At 44.8% G+C, this 14,965-nt stretch overlaps 1 protein-coding gene across 1 annotated transcript in view; it reads left to right on the top strand.

The window, feature by feature from the left end:
- The first annotated feature begins 7,305 nt into the window (after nucleotides 1–7,305).
- LOC132816359 (insulin receptor substrate 2-like) overlaps nucleotides 7,306–14,965 on the top strand; it is a 47,150-nt gene continuing 39,490 nt past the window's right edge. Inside the window, exon 1 of the mRNA XM_060825818.1 lies at nucleotides 7,306–10,683. Within this exon, the coding sequence (XP_060681801.1) occupies nucleotides 7,335–10,683 (3,349 nt within the window). The 5' untranslated portion in view covers nucleotides 7,306–7,334. The remainder of the gene's footprint in view (nucleotides 10,684–14,965) is intronic.

Raw genomic sequence — 14,965 nt, 5'->3', positions numbered from 1 at the left:
GCATCTGGCACACCCCAAAAAAATTCAAATGGTGCAGTTTCCTTCAAAACGAGAGAGAAAATGTAAGAAGAAAATCCAGAGCTGAAAACACACTCTAAACTCAATCAGCTGGAGGGTCCTATCCTACTTGCAGCAGAACATTCTGACAGCAAATTGGCTGTGGCAGAACCACCAAAACACCAAAACACACTGGATGATCAGCAGATCCACCTTCACCCTGAAGAATGAACAGGGCAGGATGTGAAAAACAATTAGTGTGCTGGAAATCTGGAAATTCATTAGTTCTATGATTTGATATTTGGGCCTAACAATGAATTAAATTAATTTTAACTCAATTTGAAGCTATGTATTTATTTACAACATGGTCCATGACCTTAAACCATCAGAACTTGCAATGCAGAGTCTTTTCTAATGTAGAGTCAAGATTAGATTGGAGTAGTGCTGGAAAAGCACAGCAGGTCAGGCAGCATTGGAGGAGCAGGGAAATTGATGTTTTGGGCCAAAGCCCATTATCAGGAAGGGCTGATGAAGAGCTTTGGCCCAAAACATCGATTTTCCTGCTCTTCGGATGCTGCCTGACCTGCTGTGCTTTTCCAGGGCTATTCCAATCTTGACTCTAATATCCAGCATCTGCAGTCCCCACTTTTGGCTCATTTCTAATGTAATTGGTCACCAAAGAGGTGAATGACAGAGCTGTTAGAGAGTACAGGAAGGCCAATCAGCCCATCATGCCTGCCTTGACTGTCCAAATAAGAGTTATTACTGTCATTTTCCTGCCTTTTCCCTGTGACCCTGAGAATTGTTTGTATTCAAATGACAATTCAGCATCCTCTTGAATGCTTGAGTTAAACCTGTCTCCACCATACTTCTTCAAGGCACTGTATTTCAGACCCTAACTACATGTTGTGTGAGAAAGCATTTTCCCACCTCACTTTTGTTTACTTTATAAATTACTTGGAATCTCTGTGCACTTGTTCTTGGTCATTTTAACAAATGGGAACAGTTCCTTCTTGTCTACTCTGTCCACACCATGCACGATGTTGAAAATATCTCTTCTGAGCCAACTTCTTTCCAAGAAAAAAAACACCCCAATTGCTCCCATCTGTCATATTAACCAAAGTTTCTCATCCCCGGAGCTATTCTCATAACCCTTTTCTGCACTCTCTCCAATGTGTGCAAATTTGTACTGAAATTGTAATGCCCAAACTGGATGTAATATCTCTGCTGGGGTCTGACTGCTGTCCTGTAATGGTTTAGCATTACATCCATCCACTTTGATTAAAAAAATGATAAAACTGCCAATGTTGGAAATCAGAAATAAGAACAGAAATTGCTGGAAAAGCTCAGCAGGTCTGGCAGCATCTGAGAAATCAATGTTAATGTTTCAGGTCAAGTGAGGACGGGTCTGAAGAAGGGTCACTGGACCTGCAACGTTAACTCTGATTTCTCTCAACAGATGCTGCCAGACCCGCTGAGCTTTTCCATCAATTTCTGTTTTTGTTTGGATGGGATAAATAGACAAAGCCTTTTCCTGGGGTCGGGGAGTCCAAAACTAGAGAGCATAGGTTTAGGGTGAGAGGGGAAAGATATAAAAGAGACCTAAGGGGCAAGTTTTTCACACAGAGGGTGGGACGTGAATGGAATGAGCTGCCAGAGGATGTGGTGGAGGCTGGTACTATTGCAACATTTAAGAGGGATTTGGATGGGTATATGAATAGGAAGGGTTTGGAGGGATATGGGCTGGGTGCTGGCAGGTGGGACTCGATTGGGTTGGGATATCTGGTCGGCATGGAAGGGTTGGACCGAAGGGTCTGTTTCCATGCTGTACATCTCTATGACTCTAGAACTCTTTGGCTCTATCAAAAAAGTCCAAAGTAGTGAGCCTGTTCTCCCATCTTTAATGACCTCTACACATCTACACCTAGTTCTCTCTGCTCCTGCACAAACCCATCGCCTCACACTGAACTTCATCTGTCTCCTACCTGCCCATCCCTCCAGCTTGACCATACCCTTTTGGAGTTTTGCTCTTTGCTCCAAACCTGACAGCTCTAACTTTGCTCAAGAATCTGTTGTGGGGGCAAATTATCAAATAACCTTTACAGGTCGATGGCCGCCATGTGAACGGCATATTGTTGGAATTATAGCAATGTCGGTGTCAATCCTTAAAACAAACTGAAGAAAACAATGACACATTTCATAATGGAAAAAGAATCAATAATGGAACAACTGATCAGTTATTTAAAAAAGACATAAAAGAAGTAAACAAAATATTATTCTAGAAGAGATGTTAATTGACTGTTATCACCTGAAACAATTCTTATTCATATTGTGGATTTGACTATTTACATGTGTGATATCATGAACTAGAAAGGATGATCTGTTATTTGTAATTCAGTTAAGACTTGTAGTGTGTTTTAGCAATCTTCAGAACGGAACTGAAGGTTATAACAAAAATAGCGAACGCTTGTTAACATAATGCTGTTTTAAGGTCATGCACACTGACCCCAAATCTCACCCAGTGAAGCAAAGAACGATTAGCTACGTATGAAATTCGGGAAAAAAAAGTGCACCCGCAATCGCTCTGAAGAGTTAATTCAATTTAAACCTGAAATCACGAAACCGGCAATGGAAAAATACAGTAATGAATCACTCGGTTTTGCTGAGGTCTGTGCATTAAACGCGTACGCCAGAGTTTTCACACAAAACACTAGCAGTAAACATGGATAAGGAAAATATCAAATAATCGTTTTCAATTTCTCTTTGAAATCGGGCCGTTCAATTACAAATTAACCATGCTCTCAGTGAGTCTAACTAGATAGGGGATTGCGATAATAGTTCTGGTCTGCGGACAGGAATCTGCTCCAAGCTAAAAGCTTGCCAGCTGGTAAACAACCTGCAAAACCACTCGCTTCCCAAAGTCAACGGCGTCAATAACTTTACTCCAACGCCTCAGAGCTGAGGTGAACTCCTCCCCCTCTCCACGTTTGAAACAACAAGCCCCTGTCTTTAGCTCATGCGAGGGGGCGGTCTTGTCTTGCACCGTGATTTAATCGCCATTATATAATTTATTCAGTGTGTAGGCAGGTACAACAACAACAAAACACATTTTAAAAAAAGTAAGCCCTCTATGGAATATGTGAACAACTCGAATATTAAATGCTGCTGTTCCCTTGCTGCAGAGTCGTGTTGCCGGTGAGTCAGCCGCTGACTGAGTTGACCCCAGTGAGCTACAAGACTGCAGCTTCCACTGTGGGAGTTGCTGAGCATCATAGCTACCTGTCACGGGGTTTTCACACACACACACACACGTATAATCTTCACAATTACACACACGGGTATACGCACACACACATATACAAATATGTGGGGGCAAATTCTCAAATAACCTTCACAGGTCGCTGGCCGCCATGTGAACGGCATATTGTTGAAATTACAGCAATGTCGGTGTCAATCCTTAAAACAATCTGGAGAAAACAATGACATTTCATAATGGAAAAGAATCAGTAATTGAACAATTAATCAGTAATTTTTTTAGAATAAACGAAGCATATGTATAAAATACTATTCTAGGGGAGATGTTAATTGACTCACACATACACACGCACATTATATCTCTACACATATACGCGCACACATTGATTTTCGAGAATAGGCAAGTTGTAACTACGTTCCCAGTTTCACTCCAGGAGGTTTACTCGGGCTGAGATGAAAGTGTACCGCCAGCGTCCTGCTCTGCGCTTGCAGCTATGGTAACGCTATTGATCGTCAGTGCAGCCTGACGCATTGGTGATAAACAAGGAACTCCCTGTCTCCCAAAGGCAGCTCACTTTAAAGGCGGTCCACCTTCCCCGCCAGGCCGACCAAGTCTCTCACTCAGCCACCTTGACATCCCTGCCTTCACGCAGAGCCCGAAGACTAAAACATACCGAAAGAAATTGAACTGGCGACTGGATTTTGGGGGACACGGAAATATTTATCTGTTCTTTAGTGAATTTGTTCTTTGAAATGAACTGGTTATATGAACAAAAATAACCAACTGGGGACTTTTACCAGCTCCAGGTTGAGGACATGGGTAACTCCAGGATCTCACTGGGAGCTAGATGCTGCTGTCTGATCTAGCACTGGGGACGTTGGTCCCATTCCGCCGACACTCCTTCACCAATCTTGCTTTCCTTTCGCCTTTTCTCATCTATCGCACTTTCAAGACTCCCCCCTCGCCAACCACCCCCCCCCCCCCCCCAGTCTCAGGTCCATGATAATACTTGTTTTTCTTTCCTAACGTTTCTACAAAAGTGGAAGATTCACCTGAAGTGGCAGCCTCCTATCTCAAGGCTGGTTTGCGCCATGGTGATCAACTCTATAAAGCTCAGAAACCCCACTCTAGCACAGCAGGGTCTGCTGTAGTTGGGACACAGGCAGACAGCGGCCGAACTACTCAATCTACTGAGATTCTTCTGCAGTTTGTGTTCCCTTTAAAGTTTGCTCTTGGCGGCTTTTGAGAAGAAAATTGTCAAGACTCACTGCCCAATAGACCAGTTCAGCCCGAGGTTTCTTGAGAAGTCACACCCACATCCCTAAAGACTCATTTACAGTTCAAAAGACGCACCGGTGACAATGACTGTGTACATCCCTTCCCCCCTCTAAATTATACTTTTTTCCTTGGAATAATCCCACATCCTGGGCTCATGAGCAGCTCATTAACATATGAAGGTGATTTTGGTTTCTCGGCATTATCAAATTGGGGGCTGTATTTTGCTGTAATGAATGGGATTAGTATTTCCAAGGAATGTGGTTACACATACTGGAACTTGCAGCTTGTCAGTTGGTAAATACTGTTTATGTAAATACTTTAAATGGGAGATAAATGGCTGGGACAAATTTAACTGGATAGATGCATACCTATCATGTGGCCTGATTGGCTCAACAGCCTCTTGACTAGTTTTTCAAGTCACTTCACCATCTTTGTATTTCATTTCTTGTTTCTTCAAGTTCAGATCCAAAGACATGTGAGTAGCCAAATATGGTCAATTTCTGACAATTGCTTCTTACAAACAGCAATCCTATTCACCTTCTTAAATACCTTTTGGAAATCCAAATAAATAACTTGCAATTATCGGTTCTCTTTTATCTATTTTCCTCATTATATCTTCAAAGAACACTAATATATTTGACAAACGTGATTTAATCTTTCATAAAATCATGTTGTTTCTGCTTGATTATTATGATAGTCGAAGTGTCCTGCTATGACTGAATAAATTAATTTCAGTATTTTCCTACTTAGGAGTTAAAACTAGCAAACCTATAATTTCCTGCTTTCTTGTATTTACATATTTGGTTATCCATACTACTGGAACCTTTCCAGAATCTAGAATCTACCTTCAAGTCTTTTGGATTCATGTCATTATGCCCAGGAAACTGGTCACTTCTCAGCCTCAATAGTTTTCCGGGTACTGCCTCTCTAGTAATGATTGTTCAAGTTCCTCTCTCCCCATTTTCCCCTTGATTTTCAAATTATACAGTGATCCTTTTGTTGTTTTCACCAAAGAAGCCAGCGACAAAATACAATATTTGTGCAAAGTCTACTTCTACTCTTTCTTTCCCTCCTTTACTTGCCTCTTCTCTTCTTTCCTCGTCAACTCTCTCTTACTCTTCACTCCTTCCTCTAGCCTATTCTGTTCTCTCCCTTTCATCACTTCCCCACCACTCCTCCCTCTGTCTCTCCTTTTATTGATCACACTCTCCTCTCCATACGCTTCCTCAACCTTGTACCACCATAACTTCGAGGAGAAAGTGAGGACTGCAGATGCTGGAGATCAGAGCTGAAAATGTGTTGCTGGAAAAGCGCAGCAGGCCAGGCAGCATCCAAGGAGCAGGAGAATCGACGTTTCGGGCATAAGCCTGAAGAAGGGCTTATGCCTGAAACGTTGATTCTCTTGTTCCTTGGATGCGGCCTGACCTGCTGCGCTTTTCCAGCAACACATTTTCACCACAACTTCCCCTCCTATTGCATCATCCTTTCCCTTTTTGCCTCCGTTCCTCCTCTCACTCCCAACTATCACTTTTACTCCATCCCTCCTTCTTTTCCTCCTCACACGTTTTCCTTCCTCCTTTGCCTGTCCCTCACTCTCTCTCCTTGCTCTCTTCCTCCTTGTTTTCCATTCTCCTCCTATATCACTTGCACACTTTTTCTTAACTTCACTATTATTCCCTGTTCTCCCACTCTGCCCTAACCCCCATCCTCTCTCCCACTCTCCTCTATCCCTTTCCTATATTTCAACTTCTCCCTCTCCCCTCCACTAGTCTGCCCCCTCACTCTTTCCCCTCCCCACTCTCACATTCACCTTCATCCTCTTTACCCACCTTCCCTTGCCTCATTTTGCTCCTCTATTCCCGATTTCATCTCTTCTAATTCCTGCTCCCTCTCTCTGTCAGTATCTCCTTTCTCATCTCCTTCTCCATCTTCCTTTTTCCCTCCCTTTCTCCATTTCATCACTTCCCTCTTTTTCCCTTTCCCATTTCTCCCCTTCCTTCCTGTACTTCTCCTCCCTCCTCCCGCTTTCCTCTCCTCCTCTTTCCCCCCCTTGTCTTTCTCATTTCTTCCTCCTCTCCTCTTGCCCACTCCACACCTTTTCCACCCTCCCATCCATTTCCCCCCTCCCCCCTCCGCTTGTTACCCCCTTGTCTCTCCTCATTTCCTCCTCCTCTCCCCACTACCTTCCTTTCACATCCCCGCCCTTCCCTTTACCTCCCTCCCTCCCCTCCTTTTCTCCTCCCCTCGTTTCTCTCTCCTCTCTTCTTGTTTCCTCCTCCTTTCACCTCTTCTCTCCCCCATTCCTCTTCCCTCCTTTCCCCCTCCCCTCCTTTCCCCCTTCCCTCCTTTCCCCCTTCCTTTTTCCTCCCTCCCCTCCTTTCCCCCTCCCCTCCTTTCCCCCTCCTCCTCCTTTCCCCCTCCCCTCCTTTCCCCCTTCCCTCCTTTCCCCCTTCCTTTTTCCTCCCTCCCCTCCTTTCCCCCTCCTCCCCTCCTTTCCCCCTCCTCCCCATTTCCCCCTCCTCCTCCTTTCCCCCTCCCCTCCTTTCCCCCTCCTCCTCCTTTCCCCCTCCCCTCCTTTCCCCCTTCCCTCCTTTCCCCCTTCCTTTTTCCTCCCTCCCCTCCTTTCCCCCTCCCCTCCTTTCCCCCTCCTCCCCATTTCCCCCTCCTCCTCCTTTCCCCCTCCCCTCCTTTTTCCTCCCTCCCCAGTATTTCTCTGTGGTTGTTCCCTGCACCTTCGCTGCTTTTCCTGCGCGGTGCCGTGTCTGTGTGTCTGTGTGTGTGTGTGTGTGGGGAGGGAGGTCACATGTTGTTTTGCTGTACAGCCAGTCAATGTGTGTGTGTGTGTTATTTACAGCTCCCACTTCCACTCTGGTACCGGCAGAGAGAGAGAGAGAGAGACAGGGGCAGAGAAAACCGAGAGGAGCAGGAACCTGCAGCGGCTGGTGTTGTTGTGGGGAAGATGGCCAGTCCTCCCGTGTTAAAGGCGGGCGTGGGGGGCCATCTCTGCTTCCCCAAAGTGAAGAAATGCGGCTACTTGAAGAAACAGAAACACGGGCACAAGAGGTTCTTCGTGCTGAGGGAGCGGAGCGGCGATTGCCCGGCTCGGCTGGAGTATTACGAGAACGAGAAGAAGTGGAGGAACAAGTCGGCAGCGAAGAGAGTGATCCCTTTGGAAAGCTGCCTGAACATCAACAAGAGAGCGGACGCCAAACACAAATACCTCATCGCCCTCTACACCAAGGACGAGTATTTGGCGGTGGCGGCTGACAGCGAGCAGGAGCAGGAAAGTTGGTTCCACGCCCTCACTGAGCTGCTGAGCCAGGACCAGCTCCTACAGCACGACCAGGTGGGCTATGGTCTGCTCACCCCCGCCTCTGCTCTCTACAAGGAAGTGTGGCAGGTCAACCTGAAGCCCAAAGGCTTGGGGCAAGCGAAGAACCTCACTGGCTTTTACATGTTGTGCCTTTCCAGTAAGAGCATGGGCTTTGTGAAGCTCAATTCCCAGGTCCCCTCTGTCAACCTGCAGCTCATGAACATCCGCCGCTGCGGCCACTCCGAGAATTTCTTCTTCATGGAGGTGGGCAGGTCAGCGTCGACCGGGCCCGGCGAGCTCTGGATGCAGGTCGACGACTCGGTGGTGGCGCAGCACATCCACGAGACCATCCTGGAGGCCATGAAGGCGATGAAGGAGCTGTGCGAGTTCCGGCCCCGCAGCAAGAGCCAGTCCTCGGGCTCCAACCCCATCAGCGTGCCCACGAGGCGGCACCTGAACAACCTGCCCCCCAGCCAGACTGGCCTCCAGAGGAGGTCGAGGACTGACAGCGTCAACGCCCCACTGACGGCCAATAAGATCACCTCGTGCCGCATGAGGACCGCCAGTGAGGGCGACAGCACCATGTGCCGGCCCGAGTCAATGACCAGAAGCCCTATCAGCCCCAGTATGGTGAGAACACACTTCAGCCGTTCGAGTACCATGTCCAGGAACTCCAGAGTGATCCCTCACAGTTCTCTTCACCACAGTCGGTCAATGTCTATGCCAATGTCCCATTCGCCCCCATCAGCCACCAGTCCAGTGAGTCTGTCTTCGAGCAGCGGGCATGGATCTGCATCAGACACCATACCTAGACCATCCAGTGGCAGTGCATCTGTGTCAGGTTCCCCGAGCGATGGTGGCTTTATTTCCTTTGACGAGTACGGTTCCAGCCCGGGCGATTTAAGACATTATGTGGGAAACCGAAGTAACACACCCGAGTCCCTCACTGAAACACCACCTGTTCGAGAAGGCAGTGAATTGTATGGATATATGTTAATGGAAAGGCACAGTGCTGGCCACTTTAATGCTGGCTGTTATCAGACAGCGAGGGATGAAAGTGCAGAACTGGAGAAGAGCTACAGGAAGAGAACTTACTCTTTAACAACTCCGTGCCGTCAGAAAGCCACATCACAGGTTTCTTCGGTTTCGTTAGATGAATATACTCTAATGAAAGCTACCTGCATGGGGAGCTCTGGACGTCTGTCACACACTGCCTCCCCCAAAGTAGCCTACAATCCCTACCCGGAAGATTACTGCGACATTGAAATAGGGTCCCAAAGGAGCTCTGGCTCCACCAACCTTGGCGATGATGGTTATATGCCAATGACTCCTGGAGTAGCACCGGCACCTAACAAAAGTGATGAGTATATGCCAATGAGCCCGAAGAGTATTTCTGCCCCAAAACAAATCATTAATCCCCGATCACATTCTCAAGTGAATGCGAATGGATACAAGAACATTTCTCCTACTGGGAGCTGCTCGCCTGACCCAAGTGGATACATGAGAATGTGGTGTGGGTCAAAGTTATCTGTTGAAAGCTCTGATGGAAAGTTTAACCATGATGAATATATGAACATGTCTCCTATTGACTGTTGTGCGTCAGTGACTCCTCCAGACTACTTTTTCAACCCCGTAGGTGATGGTGTTCCCAAACCCAGCTACTCCTTCCACTCATTACCCCGATCATACAAACCCCAGTGTCAGAAAAATGGTGAAAATGATCATTATGTTTTGATGAATTCGCCGGGCAGTGTTATTCTTGAAGAACCAACATTTAATGCGAAGTCTGGCACACCTTGTGCAGTCAGTCATGCTTCTCGTTCGCCAGGGAGGCAAAGTCAGACAGATAGTTTAGTGTCCAGAGGAAGAGCGATGAGACCCACGAGACTGTCACTGGACAAGTTGAGAGCCAGCACATTACCAAGTACAAATGAGCATCCTTTACCCCCAGAACCAAAGAGCCCAGGAGAATATATTAATATTGATTTCAACAACAAATTTGTGTACTCCCCACCTGCTGTGTCATTACAAAGTTCCTTATCTTCTAAGGAATGCGGTAATGCTCAAAGGAAGTCAGCAGTGTCTGACTACATGAACCTCGACCTCAACTCTCAGTCACCAAAGAGTGGAGTTGTTCCTTGTGGCTCCTTTGATTCAGTCTCTGGATCGTCAGTTGCATGCTCCAGCATCAACCACCCGGCTGACATTTACCTTAAAGGTCAGGTTGGGACATCTCGCCTCCCTAACCCTTTGGAAGACGAGGCTGATTATACAGATATGACTTTTGGAATGGCTACAACAGCTCCACTATCCGTTTCACCAAAACATGAAAGTATCCAAGTGGCAAGCCCCACCACTGGTGTGAAAAGACTATCCCTGATTGATCAGATGCCTCCGGTTGAGGTTTTCATGCTTCCGAGTCTGCCACCCGATCCCAATCGAGGGGCAAAAGTAATCCGCGCCGATCCCCAGGGGCGAAGGCGTCATAGCTCAGAAACGTTCTCTTCCACCACAACGGTCACACCTGTTTCGCCTTCATTTGCTCACGATCCCAAGAGACACAGTTCTGCTTCATTCGAGAATGTTTCCCTCAGAAAGAATGATGAAGCTGAAGAGGAACAAGGAAGCCCAATGTGCCGCAAAACCTCCACTGGTTTCCAGAACGGTCTGAACTACATTGCCTTAGATTTAATGGATGATGATTTGACGAGATGCGAGAAGCTAATACGATGTCGATCAACTCCTCAAGCCAAAGGAAGTATTAATGGTTCAGATGCCAGCACATACGCCAGAATAGACTTTGTATCAAAGAATTTGGACCGGGCTGCTGCTGTGGAAGGTTTGTCAACTATCTATGTTTATCTTTTTAAGATTTTTGTTCAGTTCTAAGCATGTATTGCTGTATGTTTTGAATGTGCGAGTAACCAGTGTTGTTGCGCTTTTATGGAAAGGCAGTTTGAATTTGCAGGCATTCACAATGATTTTTTGAATATGAAACTTGGCAGGTAGGTGGGAAAGTACTTTAGAGGCATTTGGTTATTCCTCTGCCATTTTACTTAGAATTGAATGCACGTCTGCACTTCACTCCACTCCACCCCCCAAAATAAGCCATCTGCAGTTTTTATTGCTGAACTGCCTGGAAGCTGTTGATAATTGCAGTTACCTCTTGAAGGTGGGGAGACAAACAGTGTACTTTGTGTTATGTCAAACACTGAAAGTGAAGCATCCATGTAAAGCCCCCACTGTTATAAGTCCTTACAGATTTTCAATATTCCTTTTCCTTTGGTTTACTTAAAGGCAAAATGTTGTAGCATTGCCCATTAAACATCAAGCTCTTTTTAAATTAAATGTTCATGTCCAGCTTGTTACAATTAGAGTGGCATTGCCTGTTGCTTTTTACATTGTGTAAACTACCTTATCAGATGACAGAGTTCAAGACGAAGGGACATGAAAGAAAAATCAGAGATGGAATACTTATTTTGGATTTAACCAGCCGAATTAATCTTTGTTTAGAATTTAAGCACAGCTACAATCAAAGGCAAGGGAGCAGGAGGGGAGGTTGGTGTTTGTGTTGTAGAGAGGAGGAGGAATCTCTTCAGTGATCTGTTTAATCGTGAAATCAATAATAAGAGCAGTCATGGTGATTGAAAGTGCAGCATATAGAAAATACAGTTAAAATAATGCAAAGTTTGAACTCCAGTGTTGGAGTTCTTATGTGATGAATGCTCCTGTGAATATTTATTGAGAATTTATATTTGTACTTCAGGATCTTAAGCACAAATTTAAACACAAGTGGAAGCAATCAGTTTATCTCTCATTACAGTCTTGATTTTCATTTGCTTTGGGATTTTCAGTTCTGCTGGTGGTTAGTCAAACTGAAACCAAAAGCTGAGGAGCAGCTGTCTTTTTGGGTTTAGTTTGATACAGGGAAGCTACTACAGTGATAGCTAGGTTTCACAGCAGTTCTACATCTGTGCTAGGAAAGAACTGAAACAGATTTTAGATGTTTGGACGCATAGTTGTGCTGATAATTAAGTAGAAATGTGTCGAGATAGAAGTTGTAAATGTCTCAGTATTACGGTACCAGGATATTCCACATGTTTATATAATATCATGGTTCATATGCTTTTTGTTCCTATGTATGACTTAAGCAGTAAGTTATTTCAGAACATATGATTTGTGAGATTAACTACTGTGTATGTCTCTGCCTTCTGCTGAAATCTGAGCCAGGTACTTTAGTCATTTCGATGGAAAAACACACAATCTCTGATGAATACATTTTTTGAAAGCAGTTTCATTTGGTTAATAGTAGTACTGTGAGCATTTCTGATCAGGCTGTGTTCACATTCAGTCCTGTGGAACACTAGTGACATTATTGTCATAAAATACAAAGTGAAATGCTTTTAGTTTGTTTGCAGACTAGTTGGCACAGGTATTAGATGAAAAGAAAATCACTCGTAACAAGCTGAGGCTTGTTCAAAATGATGTCAGTATGTTATTGTAAGATTCCTATAACACATTTAATCAGGAAATTGTGTTATTTTATACGGTGGTTGAATTGATCTGTGTGTCTGATTAGTCACTGGACTGATCTGTTGCAAAATTGGATCAGCACCACTGAACAAAAAGACACCACATTCTGTTCATTCATGTTAAATAGCACGTTTGGATGCCAAAAAGGCACTGAAAAATGTAGCTTGTTTGTAACTGGTAGTCTAGTACTACTAGCTGCCAGCCTGTCTGTGATTTATTTACTTTATTAGCTGCTTTTGCTAGGGGCAACGGGAGAGCTGTTCATTTCTGTACGTGGCACTAGTTGGCGTGTTTCTCTAAAGTCATGGAATTGTACACAGTGAGAAATTGCCTCATTTTAGGGAGATTACTCTGAGAAATAGATTGCAGCATGAGCATCGATGGATAGGAATCTGAGCCACTTTCAGCATCTAAGGCTCTTTTGTTGGTCTGTTAATCTGCTAAGAACAAAATGTACAAAGCACGCAAAGTGTGTGCACACGTTCCAGGGCAGAGTGCTTAATAATTTGTTTACCAAAGATTCCTGAGAGCATCCGTAGAGTACTAAAGACGGAAGATGGTAACCGGATGATTATTCTGAAGAAAATTTCAGTTGGCTTTATTTAAATGCACAATTGTATTAAAGAAGGAGAATGAACTCTTTCCCCCCCACACCTTCAAGAGGAACAATAATTTGACAAAGGTTAAAAAAGAACCTTCTTTGCTTTGCTCTTATATATCTCCTGCTCCCCCACCTTTGTCTTTAGCTGCCACACTCTGCAATTCCGTGATGAAAAGCTTGACTCATTTTTCTCCTTTTAATAACATGATTAAAACCCTTCTTTTGACTTAAAGTTTGATCACTCTCCTAAAACCTGCTTTAGCTCAGTGTTCATTCTTTCACTCCACTTCTCTGAAGCACATGTTCAGACTTTTTTCTATGTTAATAACATTTTATGTTATTAAAAGGGATTTTTAAAATCTCTGTTTTAAATTCCCACACTTTTTGATTACAATTTAACGCCGGTTTTAGCTTTATTTGTGATGAGAAAATAACTTTCAGAGAGTATTCATTTTTGGTCTAGCAGCACTTTTAAGATTAGATTAAATTCCCTACAGTGTGGAAACAGACCCTTCGGCCCAACCAGTCCACACCGACCCTCCGAAGAGTAGCCCATCCACACCCATTTCCCTCTGACTAAAGCAACTAACACTATGGATGATTTTAGCATAGCCGATTCACCCGACCTGCACATCTTTGGACTGTGGGAGGAAACCCGAGCAAACCCACACAGACACGGGGAGAACGTACAAACTCCACACAGTCACCCGAGGCCGGTATCGAACCTGGGACCCTGGTGCTGTGAGGCAGCAGTGCTAACCACTGAGCTACCATGCCATAGTCCAAGTATAAGAAAAATGGGTGGTTTTAGCATTAAAACAGTTTACTGTAGACAAATAAATCTTAACATAGGTCGTACAAACATGACAATCTAATAACATTCAACAACAGGAGTAGGCCATTTAGCCCCAATGAGCCTCTCTGCTATTCATTCTGATCATGGCTGACTAAACACTTCAATGCCTTTCACCCATCTCGGTTATGGCACTGGTGATTAGAAATCCATCAATCTCTCCCTTAACCTCACCCAAACACTGAGCCTCCAGTGGTACAGAATTCTGGGGATTTCCAACCCTCTGAGGAAAAACAAAAACCTACTGTTCTCAGACTTAAGTGACATCCCCCTTATTTTTGAATTGTGACTCTGACGGTAGACTTCCCAGTTGGGCCAAACATCTTATCTACAGCTACCCTGTCTATCCTTTTAAGTGGAGAAAGTGAGGTCTGCAGATGCTGGAGATCAGAGCTGAAAATGTGTTGCTGGAAAAGCGCAGCAGGTCAGGCAGCATCCAAGGAACAGGAAATTCGACGTTTCGACGTTTCCTGATGAAGGGCTTATGCCCGAAATGTCGAATTTCCTGTTCCTTGGATGCTGCCTGACCTGCTGCGCTTTTCCAGCAACACATTATCCTTTTAAGTGTCTTTACAAGTTTCAGTGTGGTGGGTTTTGGGCTGTATTTAGCCCAGGTGCTGGTGTGGGTTTGCACTGTCCCCAAAATGAACCCAAGTTAATAATCCTTTGGTTTGATTGCATGAAGTGGACATTTTGTGTGATGTTAAATGCCATTTAGAAAATGTTCATGACCACTGATACGGTCTTCAAAATGCCTAAACATGAACATCTTGAGAGCTTCAGCTCCTGATGGGAGAAAGTGAGGACTACGGATGCTAGAGTTCAAGAGTCGAGAGTGTGGCGCTGGAAAAACTCAGCCGGTTAGGCAGCATCCGAAGAGCAGCTGAATCGACATTTCATCAGGAAATGATGTCCTTCATCAGGAAATGATGTCCAAAACGTCAATTCTCGTGCCCTGCAGATGCTGCCTGACCTGCTGTGTATTTCAGCACCACACTCTCGACTTCAGATCCTGATACTAACATTTGGAGCCATGAGAACACTTTTAGTCACACAGGCACAAGGCTGGCTTTGAAACAGGACCTGTTGAGCACCATACACTAGCCATTGTCTGGATTGAATCTTATTCAGAAC

The sequence above is a fragment of the Hemiscyllium ocellatum genome, chromosome 6 (assembly GCF_020745735.1).
Source record: "Hemiscyllium ocellatum isolate sHemOce1 chromosome 6, sHemOce1.pat.X.cur, whole genome shotgun sequence".
Classification (NCBI taxonomy): Eukaryota; Metazoa; Chordata; class Chondrichthyes; order Orectolobiformes; family Hemiscylliidae; genus Hemiscyllium; species Hemiscyllium ocellatum.
This window is presented reverse-complemented; position numbering and strand designations above follow the sequence as displayed.